The sequence below is a fragment of the Manis javanica genome, chromosome 2 (genome assembly GCF_040802235.1).
Source record: "Manis javanica isolate MJ-LG chromosome 2, MJ_LKY, whole genome shotgun sequence".
NCBI lineage: Eukaryota > Metazoa > Chordata > Mammalia > Pholidota > Manidae > Manis > Manis javanica.
In genome coordinates this window covers 129,782,144-129,796,622 of record NC_133157.1, presented here as the reverse complement: position 1 = coordinate 129,796,622, position 14,479 = coordinate 129,782,144, and the positions used below count along the sequence as shown (strand labels likewise).

Genomic DNA, 14,479 nt, shown 5'->3' with positions numbered 1-14,479 from the left:
TATGACGGAGCTGCATTGTATGGGAAATGGGTGGGAGGCTGTTTATCTCTGTCAGGGGCCTCTGAGCTACAGTGCCGCCCAGGGGTTACGGAACTGGAGTTCCCCAGGATTCCCAGCTGCTGGGCCAAGTGTCCCGAGACGTTTCCGTCCAGCTGTGGGGTTCCTGTCCCTTTAAGACTTTCAAAAACCACTTGCTTTTCTTTGTCCCAGGGGTGTTGGCTGCAGGGACCTGCTCACAGGTCTTACTGTCCTGTTTCCCTAGTTTCAAGCACCCCACGCATGCACTGTGTGTCTCTGCTCCAGTGCGGCTGGCTAGGGCTGGGTGTTTAGCAGTCCTGGGCTCCTTCTCTCTCCCCACTCCGACTCCTTTCCTTCTGCCAGGAGCTGAGGTGAGGGGCGCTCGGGTTCCACTGGGCTGCAGCTTGTATCTTACCCACTTCATGAGGCGCTGGGTTCTAGCCTGTGTGGATGTAGCCTAGCTGTTGTCCTGTATCTTTTGGTCTCTCTTTTAGGGATATTTGTATTTGCTGTATTTTCAAAAATATATATGGTTTTGTAAGGAGATTTCCGCTGCTCTACTCACGCTGTCATCTTGGCTCAACCCCCATTTTTAGCTTTTTTAAATGAGAAATTACAAGCATACAAATGATGCAGAAAATATAATGAATTCTCATTACATCTCATCTGGATTCAGCAATTCTTAATTTACGGCCAATCTTGTTTCACTTTTACCCCCCGTCATGCTCTTCTAGCTCCATTATTTTGAAGGACGTCGCAGAGAGCATACAATTTTATCCACTGATGTTCCAGTATTTGTCTCTAAAGGGACAGTAATCATAGTACTACCATCAGACATGAAAACCTAACTATTGGACTACAAATATCGTCAAGACTGGGTACTTTTGGATTGTTTTATATTATATAAAAATTTGTTTTAGGAGCCAAGTCCATACATTGGAATTGTTTGGTATGTCTGTTAAGTCATAGATGTTTCTCTTTTATGGTTTTATTTTGTTGAAGAAACTATGTCATTTGTCTTCGAGTTTCCGGCTGTTGCAATTCAGCCTGATTTTCTTGGCAAGATTGCTTAGGTGGCACTTGCATTAGGTGGCACATTGTGTCTCGTGTTCCATATGAATCAACATCTAGGTCCAAGTGCTTGTGAGGGCTTACAAAATGATGTTCTGTCATTCCTTCTTCACTGATTGGCGGGGCTACTGCTGTGAGGAAAACCTTCCCCTGCTCAGTTTGGTTACCCTAACAAGGGTGCAATGAGTGCTTGTTTTCTTCCTTTATCAGTTTTCCGGGTAGTAAGTTGATTTCCTGAGATACTCCAAAACAGAATGTTTTTTTTAATAGAGTCATTCTGAAGGTATTCATTTAAACTTGTTTATTATTCTAACTGATGCTCCCATTGTCTCAGGTACTTGTGATACCAAATTTAAGTACTTCTGAAAAGCACACTCAAGAGATACATATTACTTCAATAAAAATTATAGAACTGTCAAAAGTGGTACAAGTGTGAGAAGACTGGCTTAGTAGTCTGGTAGCTGGTACTTTTCAACCACTATTTATAAAACAGGTGTGAAACTAGTGCTTTGTGAATCCATATGGAAAAATGTTGCACCAGGAATGGGTTGTTTTTATTTGTCTGATTTCTCTCAGACTGTTCAAGTTCAGTTGGACAATATCCACCATATCATAGATAAGTTTTCACAAGTGCCTAGGGTGCCTAAATGGTTTTCTTGGTTTCACTGGAGATGGATGGTAATTATAGGTCTGCTTTGGTTATGTAACTGTATTCCTATTATGTTAATGTGTGTACGCAATTTAATTAGTAGTTTAAAACCTATACATGCTTAAGTTATTCTACAAGAAGATATGTCAAAGAAATAATCAATCTTCCCATGTTATCTTCCGTCTGCTACTCCTATAGCCTTTCTTCTTCCTTCCTAATTACAACACTTAAATAGAATTCATGCCTCATATCGAATTTACCGAGTATCATATTCTTCCAAGTGGTAAAGATACCTCAAGACAAATACTGGACATAAAAGCCACAGGGCATAAATCTGCAAAGAAGTAAAAAGCTAACCTTTTCAAACAGTATTGCCTCTCTCTCACTTACCAACTTTACATTTCCCTGTATGGCCCCAGAAGATGACTGGTTAGCCAGAGATGGGTAAGATTCCTCAAGGGAGGAACAACCTAAGACAGGCACAGTCGCAGGGGGGCCATCAGGTGAGAAATTGGGGATCAACAGCGGTGAGGCTTAGAACCTCACCCCCTCTGTTTTGAGAGAAATCTTCTGCATCCATGGATGTTTTATTGCCCTTGTCTAGCTTGGATTAACACTTAGTCTACAGGCACACACCTGATCATCTAAATTTGCTCTCTTACAGCACTAAACTATGTTTTCTACCTTTATCTTGCATCTACCTACCACTTTATCATTTTATTAAACAATAATAATAATAATAATAAGGGAGAAATGTGGGATTCACATATAAGTCAAGTATAAAAATCAAACGAATATTCATATTTGACCTGATTGTTTAGAGTTCATAATGTGTGATCAAAACCAGAAGTTTCTGTGATGACTGCCCTTGTACTGTTCACCATGTAGGAACTTATTCACTATGAAAGAATTTGTTCACCATGTAAGAACTTGTTCGTTATGCTTCAGAAGATTGGAGACTGACAAGAATTAGGCTTGGGATGGATTAATGATTGTACATTGAGCATTGAGTCCCTTATACAGACTTTTATTGTTGTTAACAACCATTTAATCAATAAATATGAGAGATGCCCTCTCAAAAAAAAAAAAAAAAAAAAAAATCAAACGAATATTCATATTTGACCTGATTGTTTAGAGTTCATAATGTGTGATCAAAACCAGAAGTTTCTGTGATGACTGCCCTTGTACTGTTCACCATGTAGGAACTTATTCACTATGAAAGAATTTGTTCACCATGTAAGAACTTGTTCGTTATGCTTCAGAAGATTGGAGACTGACAAGAATTAGGCTTGGGATGGATTAATGATTGTACATTGAGCATTGAGTCCCTTATACAGACTTTTATTGTTGTTAACAACCATTTAATCAATAAATATGAGAGATGCCCTCTCAAAAAAATAAAGAAAGAAAAAATAAAAAAAGAATATCCAAAAAAAAAGAAAAAATATTGCATCCTTCCTCTCCAGCATGTTTCCCTAAAGAAAGCTGTGGTCACAGCAGACTTGGCCAGTCTTAACTTGGGGTCATATGTAGGTTTGGGGAATTACCCCTGGCCCCCTAATTTGTGCATTTCTAGAGAGAGGGCTCATCATTAGTCTCAAGATAATCATGCTCTAAATAAGATGATGTGCTACTGGACCCAAGGAATCACCCGCAATGTCTTCAGACTTGCAGTCGGGTCTGGAGTTGCTCAAATGTGCATATACCAAAAATACTCCTGATCTAGAAAGTTCTAGATGCTTTTGTATCAAAGGAGATTTTCTTTGCTAGAACATTCCACTCATGGGAATTAGGTTCTATGGACAAAGGGATATAATTTTTTCATTGGTGTTCTCCAATGCTGATTAAGAAAAGCCTAAATTTATAGGTTGAAATATCATCTACCTTGAACTCTAGAACTTCTAAACAATGGAAGCAATGCTACTAGCTGGTCCATCTCTAGGGATGGGCAATAGCTTTAATTGAGGGGTCTGATGAAGGCGAACTATAAAATGTTCAGTTTGGTCTTTCTGTGTCATCGTCAAGGTTGACAGACTGGAGCCTTAACTAGGCATTTGCTGATGTATGTAAAATTAATAACGTGGTAGGTAGCTATATATATAAAGACACACACACACACACACATATATATATATAATTAAAAACCAAGTACTGTGCTGGATCTGCATATTCAGAAAATCATAAAGGCAGACAAGCCAGCACAAAGGTAGCTAGTCCCCACCTCCTGAGGCAGGTGAGGAAATGGCCAGTGCTGATTCATGGGTGATTCAGTGACACTATGACCCCACTGACTACTAGTTTATCAGATGCCTTAGCTTCCCTTACCACCTTGTAAGCACACATCCCAGGATGGAGCATAGCTTTAAAAAGACTTTGCCAGGTGGAGACTATCTTTTGCTCCTAAATATAAAAGCACACTCACTGTTTTTTATGAAGTTCAAAAAGAAAAATCAGGCTACCTTCAACTCAGACTCTGAACAGCTTAGGCAAGCTGAAGACAGTAGATGTATGTCAGTACTTATGTATCATTTACATAATGACTGTTGGCTAGGTCAGTGATTATCAGGTATTGCCCCAAGGATGGAATGTTTGAAGTACTACTTGCTTATATAACTTTAGAAGCTGATCAAGGTAATTCTGGAATGATAATCTATATAACATCTCTAGAAATGGTTAGAAACTTGCTTTCTGATGAGAACATTAGTATAAACTACACATTTGACTTTGAATATCCAAACTCTGAAACCTGAGATCCCTAAATTAAAACCTTTAATTAGTCAAATCAGGATGCTTTGCTATTAGATTTACAAGTATATCCTGAAAGTGGCTAGATGTTCACCCCTCTTCAATCTGATTGCTATTTGTGATTATACTGCTTTCTAAATGGTTTAATAAGTCACAAAACTTAATTGAATCTTTCTCTTACCAATGAATTTCAAAGGTTTAAGTATTTATGATTTTTAAAACCTTATGAGACTTGGCATGACCTCCTTTGCCATACCAACACATTCTGGCACATGTCTCTCAAATATCTACCTGCCAGGAAGCTTTTAAGGGCTTTTTATGTGTGTGCTTTTTTAATTGTATAATTCATTTATACAGAGAAGTCATTTGGACTGATCTATTTACAATCTTTCTCCATTTTCACTTGTGCTGGTCAAATATAGTTCACAGAATAGTCAACATATCCTTGAATGATCAACATTATAAGTCTGCCATGACACAGAGCAGTTAGTCCTCCACTTAAAGAGTATGATCTCATTTGAACAGAAATATTTTACAGTAAAAGATTCATTACTTTTTCCCTCGTATGAATAAATTCACAAAAATTGATATAATATGGTCAGATTTTCAACACACCTACTTCTTTTCAAACTCATTATTTGCAGGTATTATAAACCAACACAAATAAAATTCTCTTTCCCCAAGCCTTCTATAACTTAATATATACTCAGTGTATTCAGTAGTCCAGAATACACCGAGTCAGTTCATGTGTGTTCACCACCTTGCAATTCTACACTTGAAAAATCGCAATTTTCTTAATTGGCTCAAAAACAGTATTGCTTGGTTTCAGTTGATAAAGGTAATATGATTTAAAACACACACACACACACACACATATATATATATGCACATATGTACACATTTTTATCAACGGGGACAAATAAATGCTACCAATCTGTAAAGGTATCAAAGTAAAAAAATAAAGTAAATACTGAAAACTACTTTATAATAAAAAAAAATTAAATAATTGGCAGGTTAAGTGAATAAAAATGAGGAATGTGTAGTGAAAAAAACTAGTATAAAGTATTCCAGTTGATAAAATGGAAGATCTGTATAAAGTTTTATACACTTTGTTTCAAAAGGAACTTACGTTTCAGTATAAATTCTAATGTATTACACACCTGTATTCTGTGTAGATTTTAGGAGCCAATGTTAAAATTTCAAATTCTGCGCATGCAGTTTATCAAAGAAACACTGGTAAAGTCCCAGTATTTGCAAAATTTTAAGGTTTGGTAGATATTGTAAATATCACAATAGGTAGTTATTGGAACGTCCTGATGAATTTAGAATGAAGAAGAAACCCATTCCATAAATATTTCATTTGATTAAAAATACCAGGCTTCAATGTTCGAAATTATGAGAATGTATCTTTAAAAAAGGTTGCAGTTTTAACAGTAATCTGTATATGTATCTTTAGCTGCCATTTAAACAAAAAACAAAAAACAAAAACAGAAAATGTTAAGACTAGTATTAAGTAACCCTGCAACGCTCCCATGCTCACATTACAAGAAAACCCAAACTGTATACATTTATAACTAAACAGACTCTGCACCAGCAACACACAGAACTTCCTTTATACTGAAGTCTCTTTCCATTCACCATCCAATGGAGATTTGTCCCTTGGCTTTGGGAAGCCAGGCTGTGCTCGGTGTGCTCTGACACTCTTCATGTCGTCTGTGGTACATGCAGGGGAGATACACGCTGAAGCGTCCCCATCACCTTTGACCTGAGTCACACTGGATGCTGCAGATGCCCTTCTATGGGTTTCGACATACCCTGCGGAGGGGTTGTTCTCGACACACTCCTCATGGAGCCCGGGCAAACCCTGCAGCTCGGCTGGACTGGTGGCCTGCTGGAAAGGGGCTATGGTGGCTCGAATACAGTTGAACCACTGCTGCTTGTGGAACACATCATTGGCTTGCAGAGTGTGAGACTGGTCTGAAGAGGGGTCTTGGAAGCCAGCTCCAAAGATATTTTTAGCTAAGAAAAAAATTGGAAAAAAGAAAGGAAATCAGACTTAAAAAGAGTTTGTGTAGATGAAGTGGTCCTATAATCTTAGTGTGGGTGCCGGAATTTCTGTACATGTACACTTGTTAGATGGAGGCATTAAATAAATCTTAGGACAGTATTTATTAGATGCACCTACTGGTGTCAGAGCACAACTTGATGACAGCTGCAGCTATAGGACAATGGAATCCTTTCATTTGTAATTTTTTTGTGTGGAGACACAATTCTCTTTTATTTTCCCCATGCTGTACCTTCAGTCCATGGCTAATTTGTAACTGGAAGTTTGCACCTGTTTATTCCCTTTACCTATTTTGCCTACTACCCCACCCCACCATGGCAACCACCTATTCTTTGTCTGAATGAGCCTATTTCTGTTTTGTCTGTTTTTCAGATGCTGTATGATGGAAGTGAAATCATATGCTATTTGTTTTTCTCTCTTTTCACTTAGCACAATATCCTCTGGGACCATCCATGCTGTCACAAATAGCAAGGTTTAATTCTTTTTTATGGCTGAGTTATTGCCCATGTATCCACATCTTCCTCATTCATTTATCTATTGATGGACACATATCTTGGCCATTGTAAATAGTGCTGCAGTTTACATAGGGGTACACATATCTTTGAATTAGTGTTTCTGTTTTCTTCAGTTAAGTATCCAGAGGTGGAGTTACTGAGTAATATGGTATTCCTCTCTGTAAGTGATTGAGGAACCTCCATACTGTTTCCATGGAGGCTGCACCAATTTACATTCTCGCCAGCAGTGCACCACAATCTTCCCCATACTTGTTATTTGTTTGTTTTTTAATACTAGCCATTCTGACTAGTGTAAAGTGGTATCTCATGTGGTTTTGATTTGCACATCCCTGATGATTAGTGATGCGGAACATCTTTTCATGTGTCTGTTGGCCATCTGTACATCTTCAGAAAATGTCCATTCAGGTTCTCATTTTTTAAATCAGGTTTTTTTGGGGGTGTTGAATTGTGTGAATTTTTTAATGTATCCTATATTTTAATCTCAGAATTTTTAAAGATTAAAACTAAATGTACTTAAGTTCTCAGTTTGTTAATTTAAAAAATTTTACAATTTGTATCTTTACCTATATGTGAACTGCCGAAAGCCCCTCGAAAGGACCATCCCATTCTCATATCTCCATCGTGCAGGTCTTCCAAGACCAGCTCTTGTACGGATATTGGTTGTTGGTAAACTTGGTAAGAGTGACGTTCATTTCGTGTAACAGCCCGAGTCAAAACCAAGATGTCTTGAAACAGGAAAATGTAAAATTTCTGCAGAAATGAAAAACAAGTACTTCCTACATGTGGAACCCTGTGATTTTAAGTGATTGGAATTTAGACATGATTGATCTCATCACATTTATTTGAGATTCTCCTTGTAGATGACCTCAGAAATAGGAGGATTCTAAGGCTATACATATTCTGCTTGGAAAGCCTGTCTTATCTTAGACTATAAAAACATTTCATTGGCATATAACATTAGATGAGGTAGCAGCAGAGTAAACACTGCACCCCACAATGGCCTATCAGTAGGAACATGACTGGAAAGACCGGTATTGTATACCAAAGTTTTCTAACAAAGTAAGGATTTAAACAATGCAAGCTTGTAAAAATGTTAATGGTTCTCCTTTGTCCCACACAAATTTAAGCCTTTATAGAACAGCTGGGACTCACAGTATAAATCAGAGATGTCAGATTTCATCTTTTTCCAAAAAGAATCTCAACTTATTAATCGTGCTTCTGAAAAGCAAATAATGCAAGAAAAAATACCACTCATGCTTATAGTCACCTCTGGCAGGTACTTTTTCAATTAAAATTCTAAAAGTAAGTTTGCTTCCAGGTAGTCTGCTGCAGGAATCTGGTTAGTAATGGTAAAACTACTTCCATCACTACCAACTCTTCAGAAAAATTTTCTGACAGATGTTATTTTTTTATGAAACATGGAACTAATAATTTATTCAGAAAAACTGCTAGCCAAATTGATTTATGCTCCAAAACTAAAAAGTAAAATATTAATGATTCTCCAGAGACATTTAAGTTATTCTGTAAAGACAGAAACCAAATGTTTACGTTATGGAAGCTGGTAACAAAGAACAAAAACCAGTAACCTCCTTTCACTATTTGATGAGTTTATTTTACAACCTGCTTCATAATCTACGTAGAAACAAACAGTGAGAAAGGGTAGAAATGGCTCATTTCCTATTAGTTCTAAGATACACTTACACGTCCATTTTTATTCTTCAGCTCCCCGTGGCAAAGCAATACTTTGCTTGCTTCAATTCGAGGATCCTTCTGCCTTTCATTCAGATACTCCAGTTTGTCGATGTAATACTGACATTCTGATTCTCCTTTCTTCAAGTTGATATTGGAGAGAACTCCTTGTATTATCAATACCTAAAAATTATCAGAAAACTGATGGAGCCTTTTCATAATAATGTCAGTTTCCCTATAGGGCTAAAACACCACATCAAAATGATAGAATTTTAAAGCTTGAAGGGACTCTTGAAATCAGTTAATTCAGTCTGTCCCTTCATTTTACAGATGAAGAAACAGTTTCAGCCTAATTAGGTAATTTGCCCAAAGTTCTCCAGCTAGCTAGTGGAAGTGGTAAGACCAGAATACAGTCTTTTGATTAGAATATAAATACAGATTGTGTCCTGCCTCTTTATTACAGTGTGTGGTGCACGAGCATATGGGGTGCTTAAAACATCCACCAAACACCTCCCGATGCTGAGTCACTATGCATAACTGAGAGTAGCACTGCATAACTTTCTAGACAACTTATGTATAAATTTGGAAAACACAAGAATCATTAGTTGGACTACTTACAGCTTCCTGCAGAAGCTGAACATCAGGGTGGTCCTCTGGAGTATGTCTAAGAATTTCTTTTAACAGTAAAGGGTATTTGACTAGGCGACTTCGGGGATTATCGAGGAAGCTCCACAGATCTAGTTTTCGGCTGAAGGGAGACTCAAGACATCGCTGGAGAAAGTCCTGGACTCCTGGGTCCTGTTTCTTTCTGTCAAGAAGAGCTTTGGCTGCCAGCTGGTTACTACAGTAGCCTTTGTAGGCATTCAAGCCTGGCAACTGAAGAGTGACAAGACAAAACGAAGTACGGTAAGTTCCTGCTATGGTCAGTCCATTAGTAAGCTTGTGAACAAGAAACATAAAGCTCACAGCTGTTCTGGAAAGCTCCGACAAGCTGTGAGCACTGTCCTGCAGGTGATATTAGGGGGAGTAGAGTATTCTGGGCCAACACCAAACACCCTTTTCTCATTTCCCTAATTTAGCTAAATTCAACCAAACACTCATGACTTTTACTTTCCCCAACTAGTTAGATGCTAGTCTTCTCTAGTCCCAGGACACCATAGCCTTCCTGTTTCACCATCACCAACCTTCAAACTCTTTTTTTACTGGACTGTCCCTCACTAGATTATTCATGTAGAGACTGCCTTTTATCTCTCAATTCCCAGTGATCCCTCCTACAACAGTGCCAAGCATCTGGCAGGCACTCAAATATTAACTGAAGGAGAAAATTAATTGCATATAATGTGAGAACTGTGTACAAAGAAGAACATATTTTTAAAGCAAAACTATCATTCATCAAGTAGGTTTTTACACAGAGACTGTAAGTTCTTATAGCTACAAAAATTTGTTCAATTTTAATGCCTTCTTTATCTGTTTTTATAATCCAGTTCTTGGATCAAGTGGTTCTGATATTCATTACAATGACAAGTGTGACATGTACTTGTGAAAAACTCTCTGGAGTAGAATACTACATACCCAGTTCACAAGAATGTGACTGATCTGCTCCACTCTCCCATCAGGCTTGGTTGCTTCTCCTATTGCCAACAAATCTGAAGCATAAAAAAGCAGAAATACCAAGAATAGGTTTATTTTAAAAATAATTCAGCACTAAATTAGAAGTTTAGATTTAAACTTCTATTCCTGCTGTTCAGATTCTAAAGAAAATTAAGTAGCGTATCTCACCTTCATGCAAAGGTATGTAAGCATCCAAGTCACCAAATATATGTGTGAGTTCCTCTTCTGACATGATAGACAACTTTAACATGGGGTCGTGGTAGGCCTACCAGAGGGGGAGAAATGCATCACACAGAGAGATCAAGCAAAGAAAACATGAGAGATCTGTACTTGAATGCAAGTTTGAGTAACTGTACAAATGCCATTGTGGATTCTACTGTAAAACAAGAAATTAAAGTATATGTTTGCTAATCCCCCTAAAAGTCTCTCACTGACATTCATATTTGAAGATGTGTCTAATAAAGCTAATGTAAAAAAAACTATTCACTAGTAGATACTTTCTGCTTCTAAAAAGAAAACTATGTTTGAATTTGTTAAAATATAACTTCTAAAAACCAGAGTGTATCACAGTTCATCCATGTTGTGGCATATTGCAGAACTTCTTTCCTTTTTAAGACTTAATAATATTCCATTGTATGTATGTAATACATTTTGCTTATCCATTCGTCCATCACTGGATGCTTTGATTGCCCCAACATTTTAGCTATTGTGAATAATGCTATTAACATGAGTTTACAAATAGCTCTTCAAGATCCCATTTTCAATCTTTTGAGTATATATCCAGAACTGAAATTGCTGGATCATATGGTAATTCTATTTTTGATCTTTTGAGAAACTGCTATACTGTTTCCACAGTGGCTGTACCATTTTACATTCCCACCAACAATGCACAGATGTGCTCAGCTTCACATATTCTCATCAATACTTGCTTTCTGGATTTTTTCTTTTGTACTAGCCATCCTAATAGATATGAGGTAGTATCTCATTGTAGTTTTGATTTTTGTTCCCTTAATGATTAGCAATGCTGAGTGTCTTTTCATGTGCTTATTGGCCATTTGTATATCATCTTTGGAGAAATGTCTGTTCAGGTCCATTGCCCAGTTTTAATTGGGTTGATTTATTTTTGAGTTTTAGGAGTTCTCTCTATATTCTGGATATTAATCCCTTATCAGATATATGATTTGTAAATATCTTTGCCCATTTTGTGGGTTGCCTTTTTACTTTGTTGATAGTGTCTTTTGATGTACACAATTAAACATTTTTCATAAAAAAAAAAAAAAAAAAACAGAGTGTATGATAAAAAGTTATACACTGACCTTTCTTGCAAGTTTGAGATCTTCAATTAAGTCCTCTTCACCTCGGGACATCTCATATATTGCCTAAAAAAATGGAGCAAACATCATAAGTCACCATCCCTTCCTCTGAGAAAGGAAAATTATGTACAACTGATATTCACCATTAGTTAACTGATGTTTCAAACAGTCCTTTTTAAAGTGTCTCCGTCTGAAAACAAATTCCGAATGGAGTCTCAATGTTTTATATAGTGCCCTATGTTTTATAACTTAACCCCATCAAGACTTCAATCCGATGAACCACACCAATCACAAAGTGCTGCTTAGCGTTTATTAAGAATTACTGCCAAATACAAAAATGTAAGTTGATTTTGCCTTAGGCATTAGTTTGCTAATCTAGCAAAACACCTATTTAAAAAACAGGTACTGTTTTTTTTTAGTATAAGCCAATATATATGGTCTCGCTACTGAATGGCAGCTTATCTCCTGACGTTTGATTTCTTTGGCAGTTAAAGACTCTCTCATGCTGACACCTAACGTCTCTTACCACAGGACGCTACTTCTCCTTTTGGCAGGCGTTGGAACTGTCGATCTGCATGATGACTTTTGGGCAGAAGCTGGGGATCTGCTGTCACCATGACGTGTAAATGGCTTAACAGAAGAATAAAAGAGGTGAACAAAAGAGAAAAGCTTTGGAGGACACAGTAATTATTCTTATTTTTTCTTAAAAAAAAATAGACAAATAGAAAACAAAATTCAGAGAATTTCTCCAGGCATTTATCCATCCTTCAATCATTGTAAAATATTATCAGCCAAAACTACTTTTCAGAAATAAAAGCTATCCAAGATCATGCTTTGATAGAAGATGTAAACTAATATAGTGAGATTAGATAATTATTGTTCTGGTATTTAAAAAGCAGGCACAAGTAGGTAAATATATATAGCAGACTAGGAATGATTGTGTTTAAAGATAAACAGTTCTGGATACTATTTATGGCTTCTCAGAGCATTATCAGGAATAACTTTTATAATTAACTTATATGTTTTGGGTAAGAAGAACCACTTCTTACATCTATCTTCTGTTTCCTGCAAGTTTCATCACATGTACCAGCAATTGGCTTTATTTTCTTGAAATTTGCCACTGAGAAGCAAAGTTTTATTATTTTACAGGGCAACCAGTAGAGATCACAAATTTCATCAAAATGCAAGATGGAGGGCAATAAGCTAGCCTTCCTCATAAGTCACTAGCCTTAGCATGACAGCTAGCTTCAAACTATACAAATCTGTGCCTCAGGGAACTTACCAATTACCTTTCATGGTTCTAAAAGGTAGTTACTCAAAAGTGATACGATAAATCAGGAACAACCAACAGCCTATTGTAATTGTACATAAACACTAGTGTTCTTAAAATCGTTAATTGTATTAGGAATTAAATACACAGTTTATTATGTTTAATCTAAAATTGCAGAGTATACCAATACTCAACATATAACCCTTCAATATACTGTTTAACTTATAAGAAAATAAGGTCCCAAATCCAGACACTCAGAAAAATATCAACTATTCATATATTTAAAAACATTTATTTTGAAGTATTCTAGTTTGTTTTTTCATCAGTGCCTTGCCTATCAGAGTCAAAAAACTTCAATCATAAAAATATGACTCAGTATTACTCATCCCAGTATTATTAAACAGTAAGTTTTGATTCTTCCTACCACAAGAAAGAGGCAATATTATGGTTAGTAACAAACAGAGCTGAGACATACCTTTGGAAAGTAAATACTGTGTTCACATTTAAAATGAATAATTTTAGGCAAGGCAATATGATAAAAGAGTGCTGAAATCTTAGAGACAAATTTGATAAGCAATCACAGCTTTAAGACTATGATCCATTCCATGAGCTAATGATCCATTCCATGACAATTACTGTTACATGCTTCTCTAAGACCAAAATCTCATTTCATTCATTTGACCTATATTTCCTCATTTGTTTATTCATCAGATATTTATAGACTACCGACTATGTGTATGGCATGTTAGGTGACTGAAATATAGAGGTAAATAAAGCAGGACTACAGAAAATTAATTCAAGAATACAGAATGTTATTTCTGTTGATTTTCACAGGAGAGGAATAAATTCTTTAATCTATCATTTATAGCTTTCAAGTAAGTGGCCAATTAACCCTTTGTACAACTTCATTCCTGAGTTCTTCCTCATATATTTCTTTGAGTCTTTCCAAAAATATGTTTATCATTCCTCACATGTAACTGATTTTAACTCTTGGTATTCGTAGATGGGTTGGTTTTCTCTAGTTCATGTTTGCTTTCATAAAAACCCAACTCCAAATCAAGCCCTCCAAAGAGCCTTCTACCACTCTCACTCCTCCTTCTAATGCCAATTGGTACTTTGGGACAGTCTGTTATAATCTGTGCAGGTATGATTTTGTTAGACGGTCATCGTTTCCTGTTCATATACAGTCTTATCTCTAAGGTCAAATATAGTACCCACAAAATTGTGGGTACTCCATAAATATTCATGGCATTAAACAGAAAAGAATAAAGGAAAGAATTTACACCAGAGCCTAGTGAAGTTGTGAGTATACAAAGATGATACCAAATAATTATTTCAAGTTCATTCTTGAAAATAGTTGTACATCATACCTTCGTTTTGGAAGAAAGGGAGATTATAATCGTAGCATTATTCTCTTGGAAGTTGGGCTTGTGTAGAATGAACCATAATTTTATAACAGTTTCCGTCCTGACTATAATTCCCCAATTCAAGAAGTTAACAATAGCATGTGGAAATATATGAGTACTGACCCAA

At 36.5% G+C, this 14,479-nt stretch overlaps 2 protein-coding genes across 22 annotated transcripts in view; one reads left to right on the top strand and one right to left on the bottom strand.

The window, feature by feature from the left end:
- TASOR2 (transcription activation suppressor family member 2) overlaps positions 1-14,479 on the top strand; it is a 251,539-nt gene that overhangs the window by 76,125 nt on the left and 160,935 nt on the right. The window lies entirely within an intron of this gene.
- The window catches only part of LOC140847871 (neuroepithelial cell-transforming gene 1 protein-like), an 89,981-nt gene continuing 81,391 nt past the window's right edge, over positions 5,890-14,479 (bottom strand). For all 3 annotated transcript variants that reach the window (XM_073229420.1, XM_073229422.1, XM_073229421.1), the window contains 8 exons: positions 12,203-12,306; positions 11,680-11,742; positions 10,532-10,628; positions 10,325-10,398; positions 9,371-9,628; positions 8,765-8,935; positions 7,627-7,813; positions 5,890-6,502 (listed from right to left, as the gene is read on the bottom strand). In XM_073229420.1, coding sequence (XP_073085521.1) covers positions 6,096-6,502; positions 7,627-7,813; positions 8,765-8,935; positions 9,371-9,628; positions 10,325-10,398; positions 10,532-10,628; positions 11,680-11,730 — 1,245 coding nt within the window. In that variant the 5' untranslated portion in view covers positions 11,731-11,742; positions 12,203-12,306 and the 3' untranslated portion in view covers positions 5,890-6,095. The remainder of the gene's footprint in view (positions 6,503-7,626; positions 7,814-8,764; positions 8,936-9,370; positions 9,629-10,324; positions 10,399-10,531; positions 10,629-11,679; positions 11,743-12,202; positions 12,307-14,479) is intronic.